General features: G+C 38.9%; 1 protein-coding gene across 1 annotated transcript in view; it reads right to left on the reverse strand.

Moving 5' to 3' along the window:
* SGCG (sarcoglycan gamma) overlaps positions 1 to 21,911 on the reverse strand; it is a 1,610,081-nt gene that overhangs the window by 793,516 nt on the left and 794,654 nt on the right. The window contains exon 5 of the mRNA XM_044070970.1: positions 21,093 to 21,212. Coding sequence (XP_043926905.1) covers positions 21,093 to 21,212 — 120 coding nt within the window. The remainder of the gene's footprint in view (positions 1 to 21,092; positions 21,213 to 21,911) is intronic.

Below are 21,911 nucleotides of genomic sequence, written 5' to 3' on the forward strand. Positions count from 1 at the left end.
GGAGAAAATTGGAATGCAGAACAACCATTTCCTCAAAAGTATTGCATAATCATCCTGTTAACTGTACTAGTGACAATAATCTTTTTGTTGTGGCCATTTCCTTTCCCAGCCACACAAACTGAATTGAATAAACGTGAAGAGTTGCACATAGACTGGCACCCAAACTTCAGTACTTACCAGGCAATCAAATATGTGTATGCTGAGACTTTCAATGTTTCGAATTGCTGGATTTGCACAGCTTTGCCAACAGCATACGGGGGGGTTATTGTTAACTTCAGTCCCCCTAGGGGTCAACGAGACCTGGGAAAACTTGGTTCATGATACATCAACTATTACAGCACAAGATAAAATAGCATTGCACTTTTCTGTTCAACAAAAGGGAACTGTGTGTTTTTACAAAAATTATACAGTTCAGGTGGGCTGTAGCAATTGCAATGTGACTGTTCCTTATAGATGCTACACTAAAGCTAATAACACAGGTTTTTATTGTAATACAAACTATGATTCATTTTTTTAAATTGATGCACAAAACAATTGAGGAAGTAAGACATGAGTCTGTTATCTACAAACAACTGTCTATAATTGACAGAAAAATGTTTCACGCAGGACAAGTGTATATTTAGTAAAGTTACTACTAAAGTAGAAGATTGTTATTTTGTATGTGGTAGAAAAGCATATAAGTGGTTACCTGAGAATTGGTCCGGCAGTTGTTTTTTGGGCTACCTGGTTCTGGCCATACGACACACAGCAGTTTTACCTCGAGGAAAAATTTGAAATGTTCGAGAAGCCATCAAGAAGCCTGCCAATCCAGTAGGACAAATCAATGCACCCTGGAAAAATCATCATGCTGTGGGTGATGTACTGACACACATGGACTTGAGTGATTCTGTTATATCGTGGGCAGGCATATTACCAGCATATGGAGCAGTAAAATCGATCTGGGAGCTGAGAAAACTGTCTAAACTTCTCAAAGTAATGAGCAATGCAACCTTTTCCGCTCTAGAATTAGTGACTGATTAACTGAATGCCATGAGAACTGTAGTGCTTCAAAACCGCATGGCTCTTGACTTCACCCTAGCGGCGAGAGGCAGTACTTGCGCTTTAATCCAGGAGGAGTGCTGTTCGTATATTCCTGACCATAAACACGAGATAGGCAATCACCTTGAGATAATTCAGCAAGTGTCGGCCATGACCAAACCAGGACCAAACCCATTGACGGACTTTTTCCAGAGATTGTTTGGGGGGTGGGGCAGTATCCTAATGAACATTCTGATTGCCATCTGTGTAGGAATGATCCTACTGGGGGTATGTGGCTGCTGCTGCATCCCCTGCATGAAAAGACTGATTAAAGACTTTATAGACATGTCAGTTTCAGAAACCTTATATCAAGGTGCTGAATTTGAAGAACTGTTGAAAAATTGAAAATGCTTTCATAAGTTTAAACTGAATGATTCTCTTAACTGCAAATCCTGAGTAGGAAGAGGTTAGGGGAAGAAAAACTGTTTACGCTTATTTTGAAAGTAGAATAAAGTATTAAAAGGGGGGAAATGTTAGAAAAATATGTATTAGTAATATGCTTAGTGCATTCGAGGTTTAAAAAAGGGTTAACACATTTATTCTATTTCACACTGCATGAATCTGTATGAACTGCAGAAGCATCCCAATCTTGTAATGTCATGAAATATGTGCAGTTATGACCTTTTCTTATGCTTTGGAAATTTACAGGGAAACATTCAATTTCTGCTAGTGTCAGGAAAATAATAATAGATGTATCACTTCTACTAATGTCATGAGATTTGAACAAAGAGTTATTGATTTTCTGCTAATGCTATGAGAAAATACACAGCTGCAGAAGCTATTGATAATGAAGACAAAGGCTGTTTGAAAATATGAACTGCAATCAGCATTTACTTGTACCTAAGTTAGAAAAGTACCTTGAAATGTAACATATGTATTAGAACTGCATAATAGAAGCTTATAGTGGGCTAAAGAAGATACAGCCCCCAAGGTCAGGTTGTTTTTCTCAAATGTTTTTCATAAATCCAGTCATGTCAGCAGGAAATCCAAGTAAAAGTTTCTATGTAACACATAGTGAGTTTTAAATCTGAACATGTCAGCATGAAATCTGAGTAACATTTGCTGTAAAACAATACAGAAAGCTGTGACTAACTACGTCAACCATAGAAAGTAACATTTTATAGAACAGTATAAGAGAAGCATACTGCCTGTTAGTAATTAGGCAAAATCCTGTATTTGCATGTTTTTGTCTCTTTGCTGCAAGTAATAAAAGGTGCCATACCTGAACCTAATGTGAATTGGTCTTTGAAGTTTTTTCCTTTGACACAGACTTATACATATAGTCAATTTTTAGGAGGCCCAGACCTCCTGCGGCATGAGGGGTATAATTATATATATATATATATATATATATATATATATATATATATGTATATATATATATATGTGTGTGTGTGTGTGTGTGTGTAAAACACATACACACACACAGAGACACACACACACACACACACACACACACACACACACACACACACACTGCAAGTGGACCAAGGGTTTTCCATTTAGTAGCTTCTTCTAATTTTGTATCAGTTTCAATTTCTTCCCATTTCATATCCTTTATAGAAGAGGTTTGTACTGTTTATCTTAACTCTTCTACCCATTCAGCATATTTGTTACGTTCAGTATGGATTTCATTAATGCTTCTCCAAAATGTACATATTTTTTTTCATTTTTGGTGGTGTTTTTATTGCTTTTGTTTTATTTCCTCAAGTCACTATACACCTTTTTGGGTCATCAGAAATTACTTGTTTTGTACTTTTTCTTTATATTTGTGTTTATATGCATACTTTTCATGTTTTTTCTGTTTGTGCTGATATTTTTAGTTTATTACTGGCAATAGTGTATGATAAATCCTGATTTGTTTTGATACTGAGCTTTTATCACGTCTACCTTTCTAAGAATTGTTGATGATCTAGTCCCTTCTCTGTATTCTTCTAACAGTAATACTTCTTGTCTTAGTTGTTTTAATGTTTTCTCTATTCATTGCTTCCATGGGGGAATTCTACTTGCTCCCATCATTTTCTTTATTATTCCACATTTGGTGGCTGACATAATGTTTAATGTGTTTATCTCACAGATACAAGGTGCAGGTCTTGATTTTCACCTTTGAAAGAAAAATGGCAAAGCTTTAAATGGCTTGCAATGGCAGCTAGTTTAGTACTTACCTATTACCTATGAATCTGTTTCTGTGGTAACACTATCTGTCAATAGTATACCTGCATGGTAGTATACCATATTTATTTCTGTCATATTGCATGAATTTCTCCTATTAGTCCCAATTACTGTGTTCATCTGTCTTACCAGTCTTCTAACATTTTTTTGAGTCTTATTTACTGCCTATAATCTTATCTCTTTCATCTTAATACTCCTGTCTCCATTAAATCAAGCTGGTCTTCACTTAGATCATTAGACTGAGAACATCCTCTTTGCTCTCTTTTTCCAGCTCTTTCTTTGCATGTGTCCTACTCCATCTGTGGTCTCATTGGCCAGTCATGTTTCAATATTGCCTGTGTCAGAGTTGTCACTGTTTCTTACTCTTTCCCTTGTTGGACAATTCTGAGTGGACTTTTATGTAAGTGTCTTACAAAAGGATCTACAACATTGTACTGTGGTTAGAGTTCTATGCTGCTACAGGAGCCCTAAGAAAAAGCTAGATCTGCAAAGTTAATTTTTTGGATTACTTGTCATGTGTAGTTGTGTATAATCAGCCATAATTTTGAGTGACTTTACTTTCCCAGTATGCTCAACATATAGAGAGAAATTTCTTGCTGAAAGGAAATTCACTGACTTAATGTCAGAAAAGAATTTCACATATGGTGACTTGTCCAGCCTGAGATTGTAGAATGTTAGATTTGTTATTTAGCAATCCAGGGATTTTAAGCAATAAGTAGGCTCTATCTCTGCCTGGCAGCTGTGATTGTATTACTCTGGAATTTAATATTCTAGGAATAACTTCATGTCCAAGTAAAATTTGGCAATATTCTACTGATAAACGTGATTATAATGTATTAGTGTTCAATATGAAGGACAGAGTAAATGCAGAAATAACTTGGCTCATGTAGTGTGCAGAAATGAACCAAATTGGCAGGTCAATTAATAAACTAGTAGACTTCCTTTTTAATAACAAATTAAAAGTAAACAAAAACAATGGTTTAGTGCTTTTGTCCTAACAATTATAGGAACTTCATCAGAAGTGTATGTAAGGAGGATGTTACAGAATAAACAGAAATTGTGGTGAGGTCAAAGGTTGTCATCAATTAAAACGGTTTACTATTGGCATTCCGAATCTGCTTCACTCGACAGTTTAGAATGTTGACCTGAAATGCTGAATCTGGAATGCTGAAAAGTAAACCAAGGAGAAAATGAATACATCGACAACCGTGGTTTGATGTGTTTGACATAGCAGGATGTGACATCAGTCACCCGTGCTATGCACATTAACATACCATTACACTCTACAGACAATGATATGTTAATGCTACTATTTTGCAAGGTGGCTACTCCCCCCTGCACCCCCTCACACCCCCTGCACATTAAATATACCAACTCCGAGATCGCACTATAGTAAGGAAATGGACTAATTCCCTGTTCCTCACTGAACTGCAATCTCCCAGAAAGTTGAATCAGAAATGATTGAGTGTAACACATCACCTAATCATTAGAAATAAATCATTTCTGGTTTGTGTAACTGCCGTTTTGAAAACAGTGATTCCAGCATGTGTCACTCAATACCCTGCACTTAGTGAAAGTCATAGTAAACCATTAAAACATAATCCATGAATTAAAACATTGAAACATTAAACTAATAACTTGCATTACTAAGAAAGACTGTATACACCAAGTTTGTAAAAGAGCATTATTAGAAAGCATGCAAAGATAAAAATAGATAAAATCAAATTGTATAACTATAACAGTATATATATATGAAATGCATGTAAGTTCATAAAAAATCAAATCAGCTGTAATCCCACCAAGCATGATAGCTAAAAGATAATAATGGGGAAAATAATAATAATAAACATAGCAGAAATATATACTATATATAATTTAGCTGCCCTTAACTTTAAAACAGGTAAATTAGATATATATACTCATTTAGCCCTGGATAGGCAGATGCATTAAGTTGAAGTTGAAAGGATAGTTCTCTATATTCAAGTCTGGTCTCCCAAGGTCCACCTCTATTATTCAGTTTAATAATTTTAAGAATACCAACTAAAAATTTGGAAAAGTTAATTCAAGTCTGTCTGTGTTTAAATAAAGAATTGCTAATGTTAGATTTTTCAATAGTGTAATTATGTTTACAAATCCTACATCAAAAATACCGTTTAGTTTTTCCTATGTAAAACGCACCGCGAGCAGAGCATATAACTATATAAACCAGCCCTTTTGATCCACAGTTTCCATTTGCTAGTGGAATCTTGATATGAGGACGGTGTTTGAGGATAATAAAATCTTTTTCCATAACAAAGGAACACTGACCACAGGCTCTGCATTTCCTGGTCCCTTTTTATGTGAAAAACCCTTTTTCATCCAACTGCTGTTCTAGGATGGATTTAACATTTTCCTGATTTTAGACACAAAAATTGGCTTTCTACACAAAGTTTTAAAAATCTCATTATTGACTTTGAGAATATTCCAGTTACTAGTAATGACATCCTTAATTTCATTAGAGATTGGGTTATATGTCAATAGAAATGCATTATTAAAGGATTTGAGTCCCAAATTATTTGTCATGGGGTTATGGGAGTTGTTGCATTTAGTTAATTCCATTTCTAACAGTGGAAGAAGTTTGGAACCCCAGCTTCTGGATATTTCATATAGTCACACCCAAATACTTGATGAAATCATAAGAAGAATTTGATGTAAAACTTTAAAAAATTAGTTGTTTGGTTGATGTATGCAATGAAATCATTTAGCATTTGAGCTGTACCAGACCATAGAATAAAGCTATCGTTGAAGTAGAGTAAATATATATGCCAGTTGGTACTAAAAGTTGAGTCAAGAACAAATTCCTTTTTCAAGGCATACATAACCAAACTGGCATATTTAGGAGAGCACACCACCCTCATAGCTACTCCACGAGACTGTTGGAATAATTTGCCCTCAAAGTAGATAAAATTGCTGGACATAATTAATTCATGGATGCCACTAAAAATTAAGTAGGGAATCTTGAACATAACTGATCTCAGTAATGACTCTGTGGAAAAGTTCCAAACAAATATTGTGTGGAATATATGTAAAAAGATCAACCACATCAATGAAAACAAAAGTAATAGAATAATAATGTTCATGCTTACTTTTAGGTTCACAGGTTCAAAGGTGTGTACTAGGCTAATGGCCCTGGAGCCTTTACAAACCTAGCCCATAGAAGTGCCCTGAAATTGTGCTACCCGATGTTAGTTCCCAATGCCTCTATCAAGTAGACCCACTTGCCACTCATCAAGATTTCTCTTGAAGAGGGCCAGTGAGGTGCTCTGCTTGACATGCATGGGAAGTCTATTCCAGAGCACTGACAGTCTCTGGGTTAAGAACCTGTCCCTCCAGCATGTTCTATTGATTAAGGTAATGAGGTTGAGGTCTCTGGAGCATGTGGTGTGGTGGGGATTTCTTTAGATGTAGCATTTCTAACAGAAGTTGGTCAGACATGGCTTTGTAAGTCAAGCTGAGATCGCCTCTTAGTAGATGATATGAGACAGAGAATAGCTGGAGTTTTTTGAGTCTGTCCATGTAGGACATATGTTTATGGCCTAAGATCCTCTTCGTGAGGTACTTTTGTGGCCTTTACAGCTGCTGCTGCATGTGTCTAGTGAGGTACATGCCAAATGGGACATTATATTTGATGACTGGCCTAATGAGGGAAGAGTAGAGAGAGAGATGATGACCTCTTTCTTCCTGGATGCAAAACCATTGGTAATGAGATGTGCCACATAGGACTTTCTGACCACAGTGGCAATGTGGTGGTTGAAGGAGAGGTTGCTGTCAACCTATGTCCCAAGATCTCTTATAACGCCTTCAATGTTCAGTGGGCTCTCATCAATGTGGTAATTAGTGGGAACTGAGTTTTTCCCAAAGGGGATAACAACGCATTTTTTGGCATTAAGCTTATGGCCATGGTTTCGACACCAGTCATTGGTCTCAGTGAGGTCTTTCTGTATGATGTCTACAATACTTGAGGAGTTAATAATGGCTCCCAGCTTGCAGTCATCTGTGAACTTGGTCAGCCAGAGTCCCTCCGTGTTGGCCTGGACTTCTGAGAAGTAGATGCCAAACAGGTGACCACCTAGGACCAATCCCTGTGGGACTCCACTTCTGACTGGTTGACTGTCTGACTTGGAGTCTGCTACTTTCACACGTGGGTTCTATCTGTGAGCCAATTTCCAGCCCACCTAGTGATATAGGGGTTGATGCCTAGTTTGGTGAGTTTATCAATAATTCCTGAGTGGAGAATGGTATCATCGGCCTTGGCCAGATTGAGGTAGGCTGTATGAACTGCCTTGCCATCATCCACAGCTCTGGTGACTGACTCAAAGAAGTCAACCAGGTTGAGCAGGCATGATCTACCTTTCATAAAACTAAATTGCATGGGATCTAGAGTTTGGAGATTCCCTATATCCTTGTAAATTGGGTCCATGATGATGCGCTCCATAGCCTTACATATCAGACTCATCAGACTAATGGGGCAATAATTTCCAGGGTCTGTAGTCGCTCCTCCTTTATGGAGCTGGATGACTGTAGCAGTGTGCCATTCGGTAGGAACAAAACCTGAGGTGAGGCTGTGATTGAACAGAGAGATGTGGTGCCAGTTCACTTTGTAGTTCATGTAGAACACATCCAGGGATATTGTCGGATCCCATGGAAGCTGTATTCTTGGCCTTGGACAATGCAGCTTTAACCTGTGCTGCAGTAATGCTGGGTGCCTGGCATTCCTCCGGTATTGTGATTGGTCCTTTAGGGGGGCAGAGAGGGATAAAGTTGGCAAAGTTGTTAAAAAAATGCCAAGAATCATTGAGTATACAATATGATTCTTTCAAAATACCTTCAAAATGTGATCAATAAATACAGCAAAAGGGTAAGTTTTAGGCCCTTGACCAACAAAAATAAGTCTAAATGATGGGCCAATAATGTCTTTGTGAACCTTTGGAATTCCAAAGATAGCTCGCCTCGGATGAATGAAGATTTGTTATTTGAAAAGTTATAGATTTCATCAGTAATGGTGCCCTGCAAATGATATCTTCTAAAAATAAGTCAATTTTCTTATATGTAATGTTGATTTTGTTTTTGGAAACAGAATCATATTTGGTAGTATTTGCCTGCCAAAACTATACCTCCTCCTTTATGAGGTTTTATAACTCTGATTTTGTGATTAGATCTAAGTGCGTTAAGTAATGTTCTAGAATTTTTGTTAAGATTAAAAAATAATGATTGTAGTATCTTGGTAGAGCTTGTAAATATCTTTTTCATAGCTCCTTTCAAAAACAGAAATAGGGTTTAGGGGGGGTTAAATGTACTTTTTTTGTTGAAAGTATGGATGGTAGTGTGTTGCAGTGATTAAGTGTCATTAGAAGAACATGAATATGAAGAAGATTAGCTGTCTCACGTAATGATCTGCCATTTTATAACCAAGTACTAGGACAATGTCTCATTCTGAAATCTATAAATAACCATCTTACAAGTTAGGGTCTGTTTATTACAAGAAGCAAAATATATAGTTATAAGAAAAGTAAGACAAATCATAGGCGCAAAATCATTTAGCAAAATTTAGCATCCAACTCTGACAAAAATAAGGCATTTCACAGGTATATGGATTATCAAATTAATAGTAATACAAAGGTTGAAACACTAATATCAGTCATTCATATTGTCAGTGACTCTGGTACAGTGGTCTGTCTGTTCAACAATTATTTTCACAGTCTGGTATCAACCTATAACTCATATGCCATTAACCAACTGGATAACATTCCTGATGCTCCTTTTCCTAGGATTTCAGAAGATGTAGTCAGGCAGTCTCTTGAAAATCAAAAACACTTGAAACATTGTTCTTGATAAATTCTCTGGATAGTTTAGTTCCTTAATTAGGAATGAATGTGTGGCACCTTAACAACCTTGTTTAATGCCTCTGTACCATCCCACCATCTTAGAAATTTGTCAACAACACTACCATAAACAAGGGTGGGTGTATGAATCTAATTTCCAATTACTGTATTACCAGCCTGGCCTCGAGCATTGGCAACAGCTTTGAAAGGTGTATATTATCATTTTTAAAAGAAGGTAGTATTTATGGGACATACCTTGATTTGTGTCAGCAAGTATTCCTGAAGGATATAGTAACATTTACATGTTTATATGACTTTATGAGCCCATTAGTTTGGATTTGGATGAAGGCCGAGATGTGGTGGTAACTGCCGTGCCAAGGCTTTGGATTCTATTTCTTTATGATATCACTTTGCATTGTCTTCGGGGATGGAGGTGAACCCTTTTAAAACACAGAGTGGAAACAAATGGTCTTAATGCTAGGTAATGCCCTGAAGGGATCTGGGGTTCCACAGGGCTTTTGAGCATGGGTCAGCTCTTTTTGACAATTATTTTTTCATATTTCCCCTTACTTAACAGAAAAGCAAACCTCTGCATATGCTGACTGTACTTAAATTAGTTCTATCATCTCTTTGAACGAGGATCTTACATTGTTGAGTCATTACTTGCCATCTCCTTATCACTTAGAAAGCAGTGTAGATGTATGCACTTTGTTTCACCAAAGTTTTTTCCACACATTTTGTTAAATAATGAGTTGCATCTTTGTGACATGTTTAAAGGCATTTTCATAAACAATAACTTTTCTTTCTGGAAAATGTAGCAACTGTTAACTAAGAACACTGAGAACCTCTGGTCTCATTTTAAAATCCTTTGCAACTAAGTGTCTAATTGCTCTTCCTGGTTAATACAGCTCTCAAGTTTGACCTTCTGTTGACTATGTTTTACAACTGAGTTGCTGTAACTGGATAGGGACACAGGAAATTTACAAGGAAGATACGACAATGTAGAGAAATAATTCAGAGACCATTTGCGTTATCCAGTCATTTATTCACTAGTCTACATATCAGATGCAGGGTGTGTCTGACAAGTAAAGCTCTAAATTATTCAGATATGAGGGGATGTATATTGTTTAAAATTCAAGATCATGATAAGGACTTAAGAAATAACAGCCTTAGCTTCATATGTTCTCCTTCAGTAATACAAGGAAAGTAAGTTCTTGATTCCTTCTTCATCCTTTTGCTAGAACAAAGGTGTCATGGCATCATAACATCCTTTCAAAAAGAATTTGATCATTAGGCAGGTCCCAACGTATTTTCTACATCTGTGATGGAGTCTGTGTACTGTGTCGATCATTAAAACCTGAACACAGAAATACCATAACAATGAAATTGTGAAACTATTTGCTTTATTTTTATAGTTTAGTAATGTCTACATTATAGGGCGGCCACGGTGGTGCAGCGGTTAGCGTTGCCACCTCACAGCAAGAGGTTCTCTGGTTCGATTCTCGGCTGGGGTGCCTTCTGTGCGGAGTCTGCATGTCCTCCCTGTGGTCGCGTGGGTTTCCTCCGGGTGCTCCAGTTTCCTCCCAAAGACATGCAGTAGGTGGATTGGACACTCTAAACTGGCCCTAAGTATGAGTGCATGAGTGTGTGTGTGCCTTTTGTGGAAGGTTGGGCGCTGGGCTGGCAATTCGACACCGTAAAACTCCACTGCCAATCATGAGCAGACAGATGATCCGCTGTGACAACCCCTAACCGGGAGAAGTCAGAAAAAGAAGAAGTAATGTCTACATTATGATGAACTAGTTCTTGTTTCATATTCATTTTTAGCTGTCTTTGATAATTAGAAATTGTTGTATTTATGCTGGTAATGCTGTTTTAATTATCTAGTTACAACTACTGCTTTCATTTTTATTATTTTACTTTAATGTTTTCATGCTATTCAGACTACATTTCATTTCTACGTAGTTGATTTAGGTGGACATTTTTGTGTGTTATCTGTCAGTAGTCTGTATCTGCAGTGTATAAATTATTTTTTCATTTGTTATATTCAGTGGGAAATGTAGATGTAGTCAATGTATTTCTTTTTTCTTTTTTAATCTAGATTTGGATTTTAGGGGATTGTTTTAGATAAGGCATACAGTGCATCTGTGTATGCAATATGCAGGATTATATTTTGTACAAATGTAAATGCATGTTTACATTGTTGTGAGCTGGAAATGGTGTCAGTGTTTCTTTTATTTATCTTCACTTGAAGTCAGTATTCACTTGGGATTATTGTGTTGTTTTAGTTGGCTTGTATGATTTGGGAAGTGCCAGTTGTTTTTTTTTTTTTTTTTTTGTGCTGCATATTAACATTTAGTTTTGGGTGTGTAGTGTAAATATGGCAGGTTTAGAGTAATTGTATTAACTTGGATGATATCCATAAATAAAATATTGGCATAGTCATGAAACTATCACGTCAGACAAATATATCCATATATACATGTGTGTGTGTGTGTGTGTGTGTGTGTGTGTGTGTGTGTGTGTGTGTGTGTGTGTGTGTGTGTATACAAAGATGTAATTATAAACACACACACACACGTGTGTGTGTGTGTGTGTGTGTGTGTGTGTAAACAAAGATGTAATTATAAACATACACATACGCACACACACACACACACACACACACACACACATGTATATATGGATATATTTGCCTGATATGTGATAGTTTCAAGATATATGTGCACACACACACATAGATATGTGTGTATATTTTATATATATATATATATATATATATATACATTATATATATATGGACAGGGAAGTGATATGTGCTACCATAGACATCAGATGACCAATCATCACTGTGTTTCTGGCTTCCAAGTCCTGATTGATGCCAAACAATTTAACAATCAGCAGCATGATGGACTAGTCCACATCAGCTTGTGCATGTATATTAATGTTATCTGATGATTGATTTCAAGTGTTGCCCATATGTTAACACCAACAATGATATATGCCAGTGCTGGGCATCACTACAAAGTTATGAAATGGGAGATATATTCATTTCTGATGCAGTGTTTTTGAATGTTGCCATAGCTGTAGCTGTGGAGGAGCATCACTGGTGGACATAGCCATGAGGTTCCCCTCCTCAGATGTAGATGGAGAGGACTCGGACTGTATAACCTCACTTCATCCTGAATGCACACCCAGGTTGGAGACAGTCAGTACCACTGTGGCATCAGACTTTGGCTTATATGTCAGTGTCCTATCATTGTCATGTCCACTGTGAACTCAACAGCTGCCCATTCCCTTCAGCTCGTGGTGAATCTCATTTTCTGAAGAAGTCCAGATGGACGAAAGCGCTTGACTGTGGATATTGTGTTACTGTGGAGTATACATTTTATTTTATATATGCTGCTAATGCTGTGGAGTTTTTATCACATCGTGGAATAAATTGTGTTTTCATCACTCAATTGAATTCCTTGTTTTTCCAGCATACAGAAAGTGTTCTTGGTGTCAGTTTGTTTCTCTCTGTGCTGGTTTTCGTTTCATACCTGGATACTTAGTCATGTAAAAGCTGGTCAGCAGCTCCTCCCCAACAGGCACCACCAATGTGTCATAAGTGCTTATAGCAAGACTTTTTCTGCAGAACTGAAATTGACCAGCCCCTGCCATGTATATTATATTTCAGACACACAGTTAATTGTAAACCATGACACGGTTTACTATTAAATGTGCCAATGCACTCCGTGTGAACGGCGACCCCATCGACACGTTTGCACGAACCGAAACACCGAAAACATTTCGCTAGCGAACCGAAACCACGAAAACTCCGACGATCGACATTACCGGCCGCGCAACACCTCCACACCCATGCTACCATGGGTCGGATGGGGGCGAGGTTTTGCCATTCGCACATCTGGGAGTCGGTGTAGTGACGTTCGCAGTTCCGCGTTCGGGCAATGCGAGTCGCACAAAACGGGATCGACAATTCAATAGTAAACCCCATGACACAATAATATAGATTGTATGCTGTTCAGACTGGCAGAATGACAGCTACAGACAGAGGGGGTAGCCTATTTATACAATAATACAATCAAAGGGATAGCTGTTATATGCCATATAATAGTATTAGAAACAGATATGAGAATACATGTAGTAGGTATATATGGGTCATCCCTACTGCTAACATTTGTAGTCAGCTTGGTAACATCCCTTAATAGTGCCCTATTCTTGAATGTTGAAGGGATACATATGTATAGGCATGCAATTTCTGTACTTACCACCATAATCCAACATACAGTATGAATTACATTTGTCATAAGGTCACTACAGTAATGATAGAAATGTACAGGGACAGGTTCTCCTGATACTGTAGACTACTTTGCTGTCAGCAGAAGCTACAAACAAGATATACATTCAAGTACACAAATGCCTTCTGCTAGCTTTTTCTAATGTGAATAGGAGTACAAGAGTGTATATCCTTAGGAAGGTAGACAAAAACATCTTGCTGTGTATTTCCTTAGCACTGCCTGCCTCTACAGATTTCTTATAAATCCAAATAATGCCACTATTTCTCCTACCACTGCTGCCCAAATGTGCAAGGTAGCTGCCCAAAGCTGCATGCTTTAGGCTACAAAAATGGGAGAGTGGCAAAACTACAAATGTGTATAAGTGTTTGTGTGACATATCAACAAATGTTGCCAGCTTGCATGAATGCTTATGCATCACTTTATTGTGACGCCTTCCGTCTCTGACTTAAACTGCAGGTAGCTGCCTATGCTCATCCTTGATACTTCATAGCATTGAATGTGTTATGGGAGCCTAATGATGAGCCATATCACATTAAGTGATGACTGCAGAAATCACATTGTAAGCATGATTCAGATATTACAGGTTTATTTCTCATGAAAGTGACACCATTTCCAGAGGAAATTTCAGAGCATGGCAGCTTCTGTGAATGCCTTCTGGAAAACACTGTTATGGTGTGAAGAGGAGAGCAAGGTAATGTTTTTTGTCCTTCATAGACATTGCAGGGGAGGCTACTGGATCCACCTTTATCATGATGCAGCCAGAAAGCTGATTCTTAGTATGATCTAGCAGGGGGAGTTGCACAGAGTTATGGACAGAACCAGGATGGTGAAGTATTGCAGGCATCTTTTTTGATAACCTATGGCACTTGTTACCTTGATGAACTCCATGCATGGGAAGTAGTGGTTAGGCAATGTTGTACCTTTAAGACGTGTTTCAATGACAGCACGTGCATACAAATAGCAAGCACGTACTAACTTCAGTGCCATTTTGAGAGTGCAGCCAGAGAGTGAGCACATATGAGTGTGATAGCTAGTTTGTTTATAAGTTTATCTAAATTAAAGTTATTAAGTCTCAATCCTGATGTGTTTGTACATAAATAAATAAATAAAGCTGCTTGAACAGAACCCACAAATGTTCAACTATTTTATCCTGACTGGACAAGCGACAGATAGCAAGTTCTCCATTAAAGGAGAACCACACCCACAAACTAAAAAAAAAATGTTTGTTTCATCATGGTTTGGTGTTTCCTATATTTTAACACCAATCTGGGACTATTTACAGGTTTTTAAATATTTGTATACGTAATTTCTGAGTCTGACGACATGGGGTCTGGCATTTTGAAGTAATTTCTGATTGTTTAGTCTGCCTCTAGGTATCATACAATGCAGTGCTAGTCTATAAAAATTACATCATGCAGGGCTCTTTCTTCCTAAAGCTCCTGTCACTGCATTGATTTTATATGCATACATTGCTGTCTTTCATAGTTTCATAGTTTCATAGTATAGTACTAGGCTATCTGCCCTAGGGCATTTATAAGCCTAGCCAAAGTGTATGTGGCTTTCGCCACCCCATGTAATGATACAAAAGTGTACAATTTAAATAAAATTTAGTTTACTGTGCCTCTATCTAGCAATGACACAGAGATGACCCCCGGGGTAAACCTACGATCACCCATCCATTTGTCCAGATTTCTCTTGAAGAGAGTCAGTGAGGGGCTCTGCCTAACATGGACAGGTATCCTGTTCCAGAGTGTGGGAAGCCTCTGGGTTATGAATCTGTCCCTCTAGCATGTCCTATTCATATTTGTGCTGAGGGTTAGATCTTTAGCTCTTGTGGCTCTGATGGATTTGGATTTTTTGAGGTGGAGCATGTCCATTAATTCTGAATTGGACATGGCCTTGTACGTAAGGCACAGATCACCTCTGAGCAGGCGGTATGCTACTGAATACAGCTGGAGCTTTTTCAGTCTGGCAGCATATGATATATGCTGGAGACCCTTGATCCTCTTGGTAAGGTACTTTTGGGGTATCTCCAGCTGCTGCAGGTGCCGGTTGAGGTACATACCAAATGGGGCATTTTACTTAATCATAGGCCTGATAAGGGAGGAATATAAGGGTACAATGACATCCTTTGATCTGGATGTGAATCCCTTCATGATAAGGTGGGCAAGGTAGAAGGTCTTCTTTCTAACCACTTTGGCGACGTGGGTGTCAAATGAGAGGTCACTGTCAACTTGGGTCCCCAGGTCTCTGATTACTTTTTCTGTACTTAATGGATTACCACCTATGTGGTAATTTGTGGGTACTTTGTTTTTTCCAAAGGGGATGACTATACATTTTTTGGCATTTAGTTTAAGGCCATGACTCTGGCACCAGTCGTCTGTTTCTGTGAGGCCCTTCTGGAGGATGCATGTGTCAGCTGGTGTGTTGACTATGGTACCTAGTTTGCAGTCATCTGCGAACTTTGTCAGCCACAACCCCCTTATGTTTGCCTGCACATCTGAGAAATAAATGCTGAACAAGAGAGGTCCCAAGACAGAGCCCTGTGGGACTCCACTTGTGACTGGCTTAGAGTCTGACATAGCTCCAGCTATTCTGACGTTGTGGGTTCTGTCCTTTAGCCAGTTTGCAACCCATCTTGTGACAAACGGGTTTACATTTAAGCTGTTGAGCTTGTCTATGATGCCTGAGTGGGGTATTGTGTCAAAGGCTTTTGCCAGATCCAGGTAGGCTGTATGAACTGCTTTGCCTTCATCAATGGCTCTAGTGACTGTTTCAAAAAAGTCCACCAGGTTTAAAAGACAGGATCTGCCTTTTACAAAGCCGAACTGGGTAGGGTCAATTGTCTGTAGGTCTCTGATGTCTTTGTTTATGAGCTCCATAATGATCCTTTCCATAGCTTTGCAGACCAGGCTGGTCAAGCTTATGGGGCGGTAGTTTCCAGGGTCTGTAGAGGTGCCACCTTTGTGGAGTGGGACCACTGTAGCTGTACGCCAGTGTTCAGGGATGTATCCTGTAGCAAGGCTAAGATTAAACAGCATTCTTATGTGCGGGTTTAGCTCCTCTAGGAGTTCACGTAGCACGCAACCCGGGACACCGTCAGGTCCCATGGATGCTGTATTTTTAGCTTTGCTGAGGGCAGCTCTCACCTGGACATCTGAGATTTCAGGGAGGTTGCATTCAGCTGAGATATTTATTTCGCCTTTTGGGGGAGAGGGAGAGGAGAAATTTGCACTGAACCTGTCTGCCAGTATGTTGACAATATCTGTGGGTTCAGTGTATTTTTTGCCGTTGTGAACTAACTCTGCGCATATCTGAGGGTTTCCTCCCAGGTTTCTAACATAACTGAAGGCATTGTGATTATCTTTAGTGTCCTTAGCGATTTTTCTCTCGAAGTTGGCCTTTGATGATTTTATTAGCGAACGTAGTTTTTTGCAAGTGCTGATCAGGGATGCCTTCCCTTTATGGGATTTTGCTCTGTCTTGAAATAGCTTCCTTCTCTTGTTATAAAGTTTGTTTATGGCTGGGGTCCACCAGATAGGATGCCTGCCTTTGATGGAAAGGGTCTTGGTTTTATTTGGGATTGCATGATCCATGCATTCATGGAGATGCCCATAGAAAGCATTTGTGAAGGATTCAGCAGTGTGGGATGTGGTTTCCACTGGCCCAGGGGGCTTGAAGGATACCATTTCAGTCCTAAGGAGTGTAAAGTCAGCTTTTGAGAAGTTTCTCACTGTGGTCTTTTGTGCTGGGGGTGGAGGTGAGATATGAATATCTAGGGTTATTAGTTTATGGTCTGATCTCACTAGTGAGGGGTATACTTCCGGTGTTGAGCATTTTGTCCCCATGTTTGTGATGATCAGGTCAAGTATATTATTTCCCCTTGTGGGGGAGGTGACTAGTTGTTCCATCGCATTTGAGTTGATGAATTCCAGGAACCTTTGGGCTACGGTGTTGGGGCTTGAGTAATGCACCCAGTCTATGTTTGGGTAGTTGAAGTCTCCCAATATGATGGTATTTGGTGAGACATTCATATCCTCCAGTGTCTTCAGGAAGGCTGAATGGAGTTCCTGAGATTGCGAGGGTGGTCTGTAGCATGCTACAAGTTGTATAGCAGTTTTGCCTATGGTTAGTTGCACATGGATGGTCTCCGATGCTTTGTGCGTTGCCACCAACCTGGAGGTGTGGGTGTCTTTAATGAATATGGACACTCCCCCTCCTTTTGTGGTTCGGCCCGGGTTTTGGGGCCGAAATGCATGATATGAGGTATAACCTGGTAGGGCTGGGTGCTCTCAGGAGCCTTGAACCAGGTTTCAGTTACTGCACAGACATCGATGCTCTCCATACTGAGGAGTGCTTCGAGAGCCTGCATCTTGAGATTTAGACTTCTGGCGTTGAGCAGCATTACCCTTAGTTTTTTTCCTTTATTGTTTTCTAAGGTGGTGGGTTTGTCTTTTGAGCCTTGCCTAAAAAAGGCACTATGGGGGTGGCAAGAGCCTTAGCCAATATCCGGAAGCCCAGTGGTGACAGGTGCAAGCCGTCCCTTGTGAAGCAGCATGGCTTGTCCAGCATGTCATCCCAAACAGACAGACATTGGATCCCCCTAGAATGACACCAGTAATTGAGCCAATTATTAAAGCTGATCATCTTGTCTTTGTATTGTGGCATCATTCTTGGTGAGGGCAAGATGCTGCTCAGGGTCAGGGTCATACCAGCCTGGGCTACATAATCAGAGAGCTCCTCTATGTCTCTTTTCATGTAGTCCAAGGAGGTACATCTCAGGTCATTCACGCCGGCATGGACAATGACGGAGTCATATTTGTACTTGCTTTGGAGTGATGTGAGTGCTTGTGTTATGTGGCGGATCCTAGCTCCCGACAGGCAGCTCACCGTTACCCTCTCTTTGTTCAGCCTGGTAAGTGGGACGTCAGTGTGTCTGACTATAGAGTCACCTATTACTAGTGTATCAGGCATGGTGTTTCACCTTAAGGGCTGTGATTGTTTGGCACACTGACTTTGTGTACTATGTGTTGCTTGTGCAGAGTTTTGAGGTGGTGTTTTCTTGGATGTCTGCTTTGAGAGCCTCTGTTGTTTTGGTAAGTTTTTTATTAGAGCCTCCGAGTATATCTTTGTGTTACTATGTGTTTGGTTAGCAGTTGTGGTTGGTTTATGTGAGACTGGGTTTGTTGTGTGTGTGGTTACCTTCTCCTCCTGTCTGGTCTTGCTAGTCCTGTGTTGAGAGAGTTCAGCCTCCAGTTTGGCTATATAGTTGCATCTCTCACATGTGTTTGTGTTTGTTGGGAGGAGGAGGAGGGGGTTGTCTGTGTACATGAGACAATTGTAACATTGTCTCAGGATTCCCAGATTAACCAGCTGAACTGGAGAGGATGTCAGTAAAATACCACTCGACATGCCAGAATAGTATAAGGGGGTGATGTGTAACTGGGTCAGAGAGAGGACTTTGAAGGGAAGTGGGTATTAGCACGGGTTGTAGGTGGATGTAGTGCTTACGTTAGTTTAAGGGTGCTTTACTTAAAAGAAAGGTTTTAGGAGCAAGCGCTAGGCTTATGATAAAGTGAATACACTGATTTTGTTGAAAGTAGAGCTTTCTTAAGGGAAAAATTGAAGTGTAGACTTGGCAGAGCCAGGAATAGTTTAAGCCTGTTTAACTGGCGCTGCACTATGTGCACAATCGAGCAAAGCCGCGCAAACACAGATTTTAAACAGGGAACTTCAAAAGAGCTGGAAATGGTCCAAAATGACCAATTACTACAAGCTCTTGTGCTGGGGTCACTCCTTCAGGGACAGATAGGCTGCTCAAGGTTCCCCACTCCCACTGGTGAGCAAAGAAACTTCCTTCTATCCAAGTAAGGCAATGGACAACACAGGAACTACACCACAGTCCAGAATACAGCAAAGCCTGTATACTGGTCTAAACTAGTCGAGAAAGGCGGGAAAACAAGGATTTATTTTTTTGTTTTGTTTTTTAGGTTAAAAAGTACACAGAAATGCAGGAAAAACAGTAATAAATCACTTACACAGGCTAGCTCACTGTAGTGGGTAGCCTCAACAGTTAAATTAAACAACAAACTTTCGACCAAATGTAACTTTAAGTGCAGATGTACAATGCAAAAAACAGGTAATAAAGCAGTTTAAACTTGCTCAAAGTAAGAAAAGGAAGGTCTCTCAGGTAAAAACAGCAAAAAAATACTTAGATCAGGAAAGTAGTCGCTTTTCTCAGTTCTCTGCTGCTAGCACTACTCTGCAGGACCACGAGGAGCTGTTTCTGAGTAGTATAGCCAGAAAAAATGCTCAGGGGCGGATTTTAAACAGGGAACTTCAAAAGAGCAGGAAATGGTCCAAAACGACCAATTACTACAAGCTCTTGTGCTGAGGTCACTCCTTCAGGGACAGATAGGCTGCTCAAGGCTCCCACTCCCACTGGTGAGCAAAGAAACTTCCTTCTATCCAAGTAAGGCAATGGACAACACAGGAACTACACCACAGTCCAGAATACAGCAAAGCCTGTATACTGGTTTAAACTAGTCGAGAAAGGCGGGAAAACAAGGATATTGTTTTGGGGGTTTTTTTTGTTTTTTAGGTTAAAAAGTACACAGAAATGCAGGAAAAACAGTAATAAGTCACTTACACAGGCTAGCTCACTGTAGCGGGTAGCCTCAACAGTTAAATTAAACAAAAAACTTTCGACCAAATGTAACTTTAAGTGCAGATAATGTACAATGCAAAAAAGAGGTTTCAGTTAGTTTTAAGTAACATTTCATGCCGTTCAATGACTACTTAAAACACAAACAGTGCAAATGTCACATAACAGGCTTTCAAAGTGCTTTTTGCTGCTGAATCAATCCTGATGTGTTTGCACATAATAAAGCTGCTTAAACAGAACCCACAAATGCTTGTCTATTTTATTCTGCCCGGATGAGCAACAGATAGCAAGTTCTCCATTAAGTGATACGGTATGCCCTTTAGATTTAGATGGTTACAGAATATACTTTCTGACTATGGTGCATACTGTACAGTGTTTAAATTGTTATCTAGTAATTCCTCTAGAATTGTAACAATGTGATCATTTTTGCAATTTGATCATTTATTTGACCATCATAACTTGTATCCTTTTTGTCAAGTACCTAGATGGTAAATTTATGGATGTTAATGTCTAAAATCATTAGTGCTGTATTAAGTTTTTGTAGGGCATCCTGGAGAACTCTTGACATTTTTTAGGTAAATAAGTGTGTGACCTAATTTACAGTTATCAAAATACTTAATTATCCAGAGTATTCCCTACTTTTACAGCAAATTCTGAGTACTCAAGATACTAACAGCAAATACTGTGCAGTGGCAAACCTTTGAAATAATGTTCTTTCTATAGTATATATATATATATATATGTCTTGTCATGCCATTGTATAAGTGACATTTTCAAGTCAACCATAATTAATGATTGTGCTGTATATAACTGACAAATTTCCACCTCTACCACACTTTTTTGGAATGGTCATAAAGGGATGCTAGAAACAAATATCAAACCTATTTATGTTTTAAGCATTTTATATATTACAGCCTGCAAAACTGTTTTCTTAAAGACAGCCCTGGAAAAAGGTTATGTGCTAGTCTGTTTTGAAATTAAATCGATTAAAATGAGTATTCACTAAAACTGACATACCTGTAATGCGAAGCTTATCACTTCCTATGACCACTTCTGTCTCATCAGCAGAGAACAACATTTTCCCTCTGTTGGAATTTAGCTTAAAGTGCTGTCCATGAGTTTCTACATCTGTAGGCCCTGGAAACAGTAAACAGAATATTTACTTATAGACAATCAAATTAGAGATTTTAAACACTGCTGATAAATTTAGATGATGTGCCTAACACATTACCAGGAGAGTTTTCAAAGGAACTGAAAAAATACTACTGACAGCAAATGCTAAAAGTGAAATTTTTGTCAGACTGGCCACAAGAGTATAATTACAAAAATAAACTTCTATAAACACAGAACAGATTTATTTAAACTAGCGCTTCGGCCACAGCCTTCTCAGAGTACAAAAACACAAAAGAACACACCCCTTATATATAAGACTTAATTACATCAATTGCTTCATTTAAGTAACAATTAATTGCATAAGTGCTTTCCAATTGCATTCCTTATTCATGCCCCTAGGGGCTAATGTATCATACTTCAAAATAAAAACTGTTTCTTTATAATGCAATTTTTCTTTTAAAGCAATCTCATCATTTTCAAGAATTTGTTCCAAAACACATGATTTTAAATGACACAACTCCCCACCATGAAACATATTAAAATGAAGGGCTACAGGACTCTCCATATTATTCCTTCTAACATCTCTAATATGTTCCTGTAGCCTTACCCTAAAAGTTTTCCCCAGCTGGTTATTTTACATGGAGTACAAAAGGAGTGATTTATTCTATTTCATGTAGTTGTAGCCTATTTTATATAGGCAAGACCAAACGTACTTTTATCTTT

The sequence above is a fragment of the Protopterus annectens genome, chromosome 5.part0 (assembly GCF_019279795.1).
Source record: "Protopterus annectens isolate FY-2018-M chromosome 5.part0, PAN1.0, whole genome shotgun sequence".
NCBI lineage: Eukaryota > Metazoa > Chordata > Ceratodontiformes > Protopteridae > Protopterus > Protopterus annectens.